The sequence below is a fragment of the Microtus oregoni genome, unplaced genomic scaffold, assembly GCF_018167655.1.
Source record: "Microtus oregoni isolate MIOR12 unplaced genomic scaffold, Mior012 000012F_ref0000307, whole genome shotgun sequence".
NCBI classification, from domain to species: Eukaryota; Metazoa; Chordata; class Mammalia; order Rodentia; family Cricetidae; genus Microtus; species Microtus oregoni.
The window spans coordinates 52441941-52449652 of NW_024543071.1; the positions used below are offsets into that span (position 1 = coordinate 52441941).

At 54.5% G+C, this 7712-nt stretch overlaps 1 protein-coding gene across 1 annotated transcript; it reads left to right on the forward strand.

Annotated features, from left to right (window-relative positions):
- Nucleotides 1–1175: 1175 nt before the first annotated feature.
- Npas4 (neuronal PAS domain protein 4) lies at nucleotides 1176–6233 on the forward strand. The gene is made up of 8 exons (XM_041661872.1): nucleotides 1176–1517; nucleotides 2274–2425; nucleotides 2609–2711; nucleotides 2823–3096; nucleotides 3281–3390; nucleotides 3726–3861; nucleotides 3993–5422; nucleotides 6099–6233. The coding sequence occupies exons 1-8, from the start codon at nucleotides 1343–1345 to the stop codon at nucleotides 6125–6127; spliced, it is 2409 nt and encodes an 802-aa protein (XP_041517806.1). The 5' UTR covers nucleotides 1176–1342; the 3' UTR covers nucleotides 6128–6233.
- Nucleotides 6234–7712: the final 1479 nt, after the last annotated feature.

The window sequence follows — 7712 nt, forward strand, 5'->3', positions numbered from 1 at the left end:
AGTCTTGGCGCTAAAAATGGAGCAAGAACCGGAGGGAGATGGGAAGGGGAGCTTGGCAGAAAATAAGGGTCTTGGGTAGATGCAGTAGTCACGGAAGGCCCAGCAGACCCTGGTTTCTTGGCTGCCTCCCCCTCTTCCCGGCTGAAGCGGTGGGGGGAGCTCTCCCGAGCAGTGCGGAGGCCGCTAGGCCCCGCCCGCCGCCGCCGCAGCCGCAGCCGCCGGAGGATTCCTGTCCTAATATGGAGCTGGGATTCCCCCAGCCCCGCCCCCGCCCCCAGCCCGCCGGAGAGACTGGGGCTTGCAAGAGGGCGGGGGAACAGCTCGCCTTGGGGGCTGGCAAGCTGGAGAGGGTGCGGGGAGGCCCAAATGCAGACCCAGATCCTCACCAGGCCCTGGGTCCTTGCCTCAGTTTCCCCCACAGATGGCTAAGGTTAACTGATAAAGGAATGAAGAATCACTGCAGATCACAGAGGTGATGTTTGTGTTCCTGTGCTGCCCGGGTTATGTGGTCAAGGCCGAATTCAGCTGGTCTCTTCCCCCCAGGACCACCATTCCACTCTATCCTAGAGATTTAGACCCTCAGGCCAGGGCTTGGTGGGGAGGAGGGGATTATTTATTTGAAAGTGCTAAGGGCTTTCAGATTGAATAGACCCTAGAAAAGACCCCCAGATGTGACCTAACCCCTTCCCCAAAGCCAAGGAAAGTTTCTCATGTGACTTTGACCTTTGCCTGGCAAATAGGGGCAAATTCGCAGAAGACCCTTCCCCTCCCTATCCTTTGCCTCCTTAGAAAACTCAGTGTTGGTATCAGCCCGTCCTTGGCCTTCTACAAACTCTCTTGCCAAGGTCTTCTGACCACCCTAACCCTTGCACTATCCCTCCTCCCAATAGAATACAATAGGAATTCTGGGTCCCTGCACTCCCTGCCTGGCTCTGCACAGATCTCGCCAGCCGGCCCCCTCCGCAGCCTTCTTCTCCCCCCTCTCCTCCGCCCCCTCCCTCTCCTGTTCGACGTCACAAGATGACGTAGGAAGCCAGGGAGGGAGGAGGAGCGCCCCCCCTCCCCAGCCAGTGGCTCCCGCTGCAGCTTGCTTTAGCCCAGCCTCCCGCCTCCCGCTCCCCCCCCCCGTCTCTAAAACGAGCCCCCCACGCCTGCCAGGAGCTATATAAGGCGGATCGAGGCAGGCGAGGGGGGCAGCGCTGCCGAGCGGAGCCCAGGAGCGGAGCCTGGAGCGAGCGAGAGCCTGAGCGAAAGACCGGGAAGCAAGAAAGAAGCCTCCGGTGCATCGGGACAGGATCGCAGGTGTTCGGGAGCCGGAGCCGGAGCTCCACAGCCGGCAGTCATGTACCGATCCACCAAGGGCGCCTCCAAGGCGCGCCGCGACCAGATCAACGCCGAGATCCGGAACCTCAAGGAACTGCTGCCGTTGGCTGAAGCGGACAAGGTCCGGCTGTCCTACCTGCACATTATGAGTCTTGCCTGCATCTACACTCGCAAGGGTGTCTTCTTTGCTGGAGGTGAGCAAGCTTGGGCTACCAGAGACTATAGCTAACAGGGACCAGGGATGTAGGAGCTGAGGGAACGCGCTGAAATTGCCGCTTGTCTAGAACAGCGTAGTGGAAGACTGTGGAGAGAAGGGACTTGAGGGGACTCCAGACTTCCTACTTTTTCTCCTGAGCTCTGTCTAAACTAGCCTGACCGATGATGGTTCTAGCCAGATTTGTGGAATATGGAGAGCTAAAATAGAATGGTCTAGGTTCCCATTGCCTCAGAGGCACTTCAGGAATCCGGAGAGTGGACGGAAGGAAGCCTGGCAAGCTGCAGGAAAAGCCTGCAAAGGTGAAGTCTGGGGAGAGCAGCTTGATCTAGGATATGCTTAGAGGGTCTTTCTCCGCTCTGGGGTGCTGTCCGAGGTTCTGAAACCAGCACGCCCACCCGCCGCTGTCCGCGGTACTTAAAACGGCAGTCTTTTTCTGGGGAGTGCTGTCCGCGGTGCTGAACTCCAATCCCTTCGGGGGAGCTCTGTCCACAGTGCTGATCGCTCAGTGCTGCGGAGGTTCCCGCGGGGCTCGGAAGTCTGAGGGCTCCCTGGCTAGATAGTTTGAGCAACAGGTTTCTTGGCCAAAATCCACAAGCATAGGGTCAACAGGTGTTTTCAGAGCTAGTTCTGCTGCGAGAATTTCCTGTCTTCTCTGCAACTCAGATGATGCCCTCCTCATTTCTGTTTTGTACCCGAGTCTTACCCTGACTCACCAGATCTTTTCACCCTACAGGCACTCCTCTGGCTGGCCCCACGGGGCTTCTCTCAGCTCAAGAGCTTGAAGACATCGTGGCAGCACTACCTGGATTTCTGCTTGTGTTCACAGCTGAGGGGAAATTGCTATACCTGTCTGAAAGTGTGAGCGAGCATCTGGGCCATTCTATGGTGAGTACTGAAAGTCTTTGCATCTCGGGTTGTGGCATATGTGGGATAAAATGAGCTTTCCCTTACCAAGAAACTGAGAGTTCCTGGAGGTGTGAGGGGGTATTCTGCCCTGAGAAAAGCTATTGGTCACAGATTGGCTCTTACTGCCTTCACTAACGATCACCTCTTTTTTCATTCTTCTAGGTGGACCTGGTTGCCCAGGGTGACAGTATCTACGACATCATTGACCCTGCTGACCATCTCACTGTTCGCCAGCAGCTCACCATGCCCTCTGCTCTGGATGCTGGTACGGGCTTCTTCTCCACTCTCCAGCCCACCCCTCTGTCCCCCTGTGCCAACCGTCTACTTTTCCTCTGGTGCCCATTCTCTTAGTCACTTTTTCTTTTTGCTCACCTAGATCGTCTTTTCCGTTGCCGATTCAACACCTCCAAGTCCCTCCGGCGCCAGAGTGCAGGCAACAAACTGGTGCTTATTCGAGGTCGATTCCACGCTCACCCACCTGGAGCCTACTGGGCAGGAAACCCCGTGTTCACAGCTTTCTGTGCCCCACTGGAGCCAAGACCCCGCCCTGGCCCTGGCCCTGGCCCTGGCCCTGGTCCTGCTTCACTCTTCCTGGCCATGTTCCAGAGCCGGCATACTAAGGACCTGGCCCTACTGGACATCTCTGAAAGGTAAGCCCAGAGGTTCAAACTCCAGTAAGAAGGGAGGGCAGAAAGAAGGGCACCTTAGACTCTTGACCTTAGATTCAGGACAGGGAGGATGGGGCTTAAGTGGGCAGAGAACCTGGGAGGGAGTGAAGTGCATGCATCAAGTAAGAAAAACAGAAAGCTGACCTCACCCTTTCCACCTTCCCAGTGTCCTAATCTACCTGGGCTTTGAGCGCAGCGAACTGCTCTGTAAGTCATGGTATGGACTGCTACACCCTGAGGACCTGGCCCACGCTTCTTCTCAACACTACCGCCTGTGTGAGTGTCCTGAGAGACTGTGGATAACACAGGAAGCTGGGAGAAGGCATGGGACATAGGCCAGGAAGGGCTGTGCTCCACACTGATGTTGAGGAGACACTGAGCCCTGCAATTTTGAAGACTAGAGAGTCAATTTTGGGGTGAGAAGTCAAAGTAACATAGGACACAGCTAAGAAGCGTCGCTAAGGTCAAGGTGGGCAGCCTAGAGGTGCAGGTCAGGGTAGTAAGAGAGAAAATTCACACTTCCCTCAATCCAGTGTAGAGGTGAGAGAGGTGGGTGTGTCAGTGATGCTACTTGATGGGCTTGCTAACCCTGTATCTCTCTTTCTCCTCAGTGGCTGAAAATGGAGATATCCAGGCAGAAATGGTAGTGAGACTTCAAGCCAAGCACGGAGGCTGGGCATGGATTTACTGCATGCTGTACTCAGAAGGTCCAGAAGGCCCTCTTACTGCCAATAACTACCCTATCAGGTAAGGTGTAAGACACAGGACAGTGGAGAGGGGAGGAGGAGCTGAGATCAGCACGGAGAGAACGCAACTAAGAAAACGACTCTGATGATGGACAGCAAAGCCTTACGAGCCTCTGCTTCTTTCCTCTCCAGTGACACGGAAGCCTGGAGCCTCCGCCAGCAGCTAAACTCTGAAGACACCCAGGCTGCATATGTCCTAGGAACCCCAGCCGTCCTACCCTCATTCCCTGAGAATGTCTTCTCCCAGGAGCAGTGTTCTAACCCACTCTTTATGCCAGCTCTGGGACGCTCCAGAAGCACTACCTTCCCCAGGGCGCCTGAGCTAGGTGTGATCTCAACAGCAGAAGAGCTTCCCCAACCCTCCAAAGAGCTGGACTTCAGTTACTTGCCATTCCCTCCGAGGCCTGAGCCTTCTCTCCAAGCAGAGCTAAGCAAAGATTTGGTGTGTACTCCACCTTACACGCCCCATCAGCCAGGGGGCTGTGCTTTCCTCTTCAGTCTCCACGAACCATTCCAGACTCACCTGCCCACTCCATCCAGCTCTCTTCAAGAACAGCTGACGCCAAGCACCGTGACTTTCTCTGACCAGTTGACACCCAGCAGTGCAACCTTCCCAGACCCACTGACCAGTTCACTACAAGGACAGTTGAGCGAAACCTCAGTCAGAAGCTATGAAGACCAATTGGCTCCATGCACTTCTACCTTCCCAGACCAGCTACTTCCCAGCACTGCCACGTTCCCAGAACCTCTGGGGAGTCCCACCCATGAGCAGCTGACTCCTCCCAGCACCGCGTTCCAAGCACACCTGAACAGTCCCAGCCAAACCTTCCCAGAGCAACTGAGCCCCAACCCTACCAAGACTTACTTCACCCAGGAGGGATGCAGTTTTCTCTATGAGAAGTTGCCCCCAAGTCCTAGCAGCCCTGGTAATGGGGACTGCACACTCCTGGCCCTAGCTCAGCTCCGGGGTCCCCTCTCTGTGGATGTTCCCCTTGTGCCTGAAGGCCTGCTCACACCTGAGGCCTCTCCAGTCAAGCAAAGTTTCTTTCAGTACTCTGAGAAAGAGCAAAATGAGATAGATCGTCTCATCCAGCAGATCAGCCAATTGGCTCAGGGCATGGACAGACCCTTTTCAGCTGAGGCTGGCACCGGGGGGCTGGAGTCACTCGGAGGGTTGGAGCCCCTGAACCCCAACTTGTCCCTGTCAGGGGCTGGACCCCCTGTGCTTAGCCTGGATCTGAAGCCCTGGAAATGCCAGGAGCTGGACTTCCTGGTTGACCCTGACAATTTATTCCTGGAAGAGACGCCAGTGGAAGACATCTTCATGGATCTCTCTACTCCAGACCCCAATGGGGAATGGGGCTCAGGGGATCCTGAGACAGAGGTCCCAGGAGGGGCCCTGTCACCTTGCAACAACCTGTCCCCAGAAGACCACAGCTTCCTGGAGGACTTGGCCACCTATGAAACCGCCTTTGAGACAAGTGTCTCAACATTCCCCTACGAAGGGTTTGCTGATGAGTTGCATCAACTCCAGAGCCAAGTTCAAGACAGCTTCCATGAAGGTGAGTCCAGTCTCATGTCCAAGAGCACCTGTCCCTGTCCTTCCAGTCAGATGTTGGGCAGATTAGGTGAATCAGTCCCCACTCTCTGTTCCTCGGTTTTATTAAGTGGACAATATCATGTACCACTGAGGTGGGCAGTGAGGGCAAAGACAATGCAAATCCCTGTAAGGAGGATTAGTAGACCTGGCGGGCCAGAGGAGGTGATATGGGATAAAGTGATGGACAATCCTTAGGTAAAGCCTGAAAGTTTGTGAGGGAACTAGACTGGTCACCACCCCTATTTTATAGACAAAAATAATCAAGGCCCTAGAGTTAAGGAGCCTTTGTTTAAGCTATAGAAAAATTGATGAGAGCTAATGCTTCCTCTAAAGGAGATGGAGAGCAACAGCTGATGAAGGCTGGGGAAAGAAAGGACCGTGCCAAGCCCATAGCTCCATCCCAGTGGCCCTGTGCTGTCTAAAGCTGCAGCCACAGCTCCCTTCCGTCTGTCCGTATTGCCCCGATCTGCCGACTCTGGAGATCATTCCCTCATTTGGCAGATTCCTTTGAAGCCCAGAATGTATATCAACATTGCACACAGCCCGAGTCCTTCAAGGACCCTTTTTCCTAATAGGCTTGACTAATCTCTCTCTCTCTCTCTCTCTCTCTCTCTCTCTCTCTCTCTCTCTCTCTCCAGATGGAAGTGGAGGGGAACCAACGTTTTGAATAAGTCTGTGACTTAACGTCGTCAAGTATGGCATATTGTCATCAAGACGTGGAGCCGCTCTCCACCCCCCCGGGACTGTTGGGGGGATTCTGGGGGCCAGAGGGGGATGTATCTGATTCTCCAGGCCCTGAAGGACTTAGGGGGGAGGGGGGAGGGCAAGGGAGGGAGCAACTTTTTAAAATCAAGGGACTTCGAGCAATCCCAGTTTCCATTTCAATCTGTATTCACTCGTAGTGAGCTTCCTTGAATGGATTTCAAGCGGAGAATGGGGGAGTCTCACTTCCCCACCGCGCTGTCCCATGGGTCTGGGCCAGTTCTCCACTCCTAGAGGCCAAGCCACCTCTGGGTTTTCGTGGGGGAAAGGCATGGCCCACCAGGGGCTAGCCTGTGCCCTGAGGGGCTCTTGACACCCACGTAGAATTCTCTACAAAGCAGTAACGGGATTTCAATTCCGACGGACTCTGCCGCCCTGGCGGCCCTTCCTGTGACTTTTGCGCCCCGCGCCTGGGGTGGGGGGCGCGAAGAGACGCTACATTCCTTTCCGATGGAGGAAGGCAGATCTGCCGCCACACGTGTGCTTGCACGAGTGCGTGTACCTGGTGCAGGACTCACCCGGCCGCCAGACTGCCTGGGCTTGCCCAGGTGGCCACCTCGTGGTGCTGCGGTGACTTTGTAGCCAACTTTATAATAAAGTCCAGTTTGCCTTTTTGGTACCTCTGGTGTCCTGCACTTCTGTGAAAAGGGAAGGGTGGGGAGGAAAGAGCACAAGGAGCCCAGATGGGAGTCCTAGGGAGGGACACACGGGCTGACTCTCCTCTCAGTCCTTGGATCTCTTCATGAACTTGTTCATTTCTCCATTGACTCTCCATGCCCACACTGGGCTAGAAGACTGAGCATTTGTCCGAAGCAGAAGCTACACTGAAGACACTGGAGTCTTCTCTCTGTCCTGGGTTTTCAGTGTCCACAGTGTGATGGGGAGCAAAGGGCCTGGGGATAGACAAGAGGGCCCAGCTTGGCGTCGGTCCTGGATATGGGTTTCTGGTCTTCCGTCCTGACCTGGTAGGATACTGATTTCCTTGTGGAACCTTAGATCTTTAAATCTGAAGCTGTAGCATGCTAACCTCGCATAGGGCTTCTCAGTGAGCAAATATCTAAATCATTACAATAGAACTCCATTTCACTGATAAACCAACTAGATGATAGGCGCCTCCTCCCCACCCCAACACACACAGTTAGTGAGAGGTCAGGTGAGCAACATCTTGGCTGTTCTCTCAGCCCCAAAAGCCAGTGAATCACCACCTTAGGTCATCTCATCACAGACTCCCCAAGAAGGGCAGTGTTGGTTGGAGCAGGAGCCCAATAATCCTCTCCTTTGAACCCCTCCAATTCTGCAAAGTAGAGCAGAGTTGTAATATGTCAGTGGAGGAGAAAATGTCATAATAGGGTGTTCGACTCCAAACTCAAAGGCAAAATAGCCACAGGTATGGTTAGTGGCTGGCAAAGGAAAATTAGGAGGTAGAAAGACCCAGATTCATATCGCACTCTGACCTAAAGCTACCACCTTCTCACAGATACAGTGAGGGC

What these genes read in the sequence shown, in the direction of transcription:
- Npas4 (XM_041661872.1), top strand. Translation starts at nt 1,343, where the DNA reads ATGTACCGATCCACCAAGGGCGCCTCCAAGGCGCGCCGCGACCAGATC. An exon ending in CTACTGGACATCTCTGAAAG is followed by an intron (nt 3,097 to 3,280) that starts GTAAGCCCAGAG and finishes CCACCTTCCCAG; the next exon opens with TGTCCTAATCTACCTGGGCT. An exon ending in TCAAGACAGCTTCCATGAAG is followed by an intron (nt 5,423 to 6,098) that starts GTGAGTCCAGTC and finishes CTCTCTCTCCAG; the next exon opens with ATGGAAGTGGAGGGGAACCA.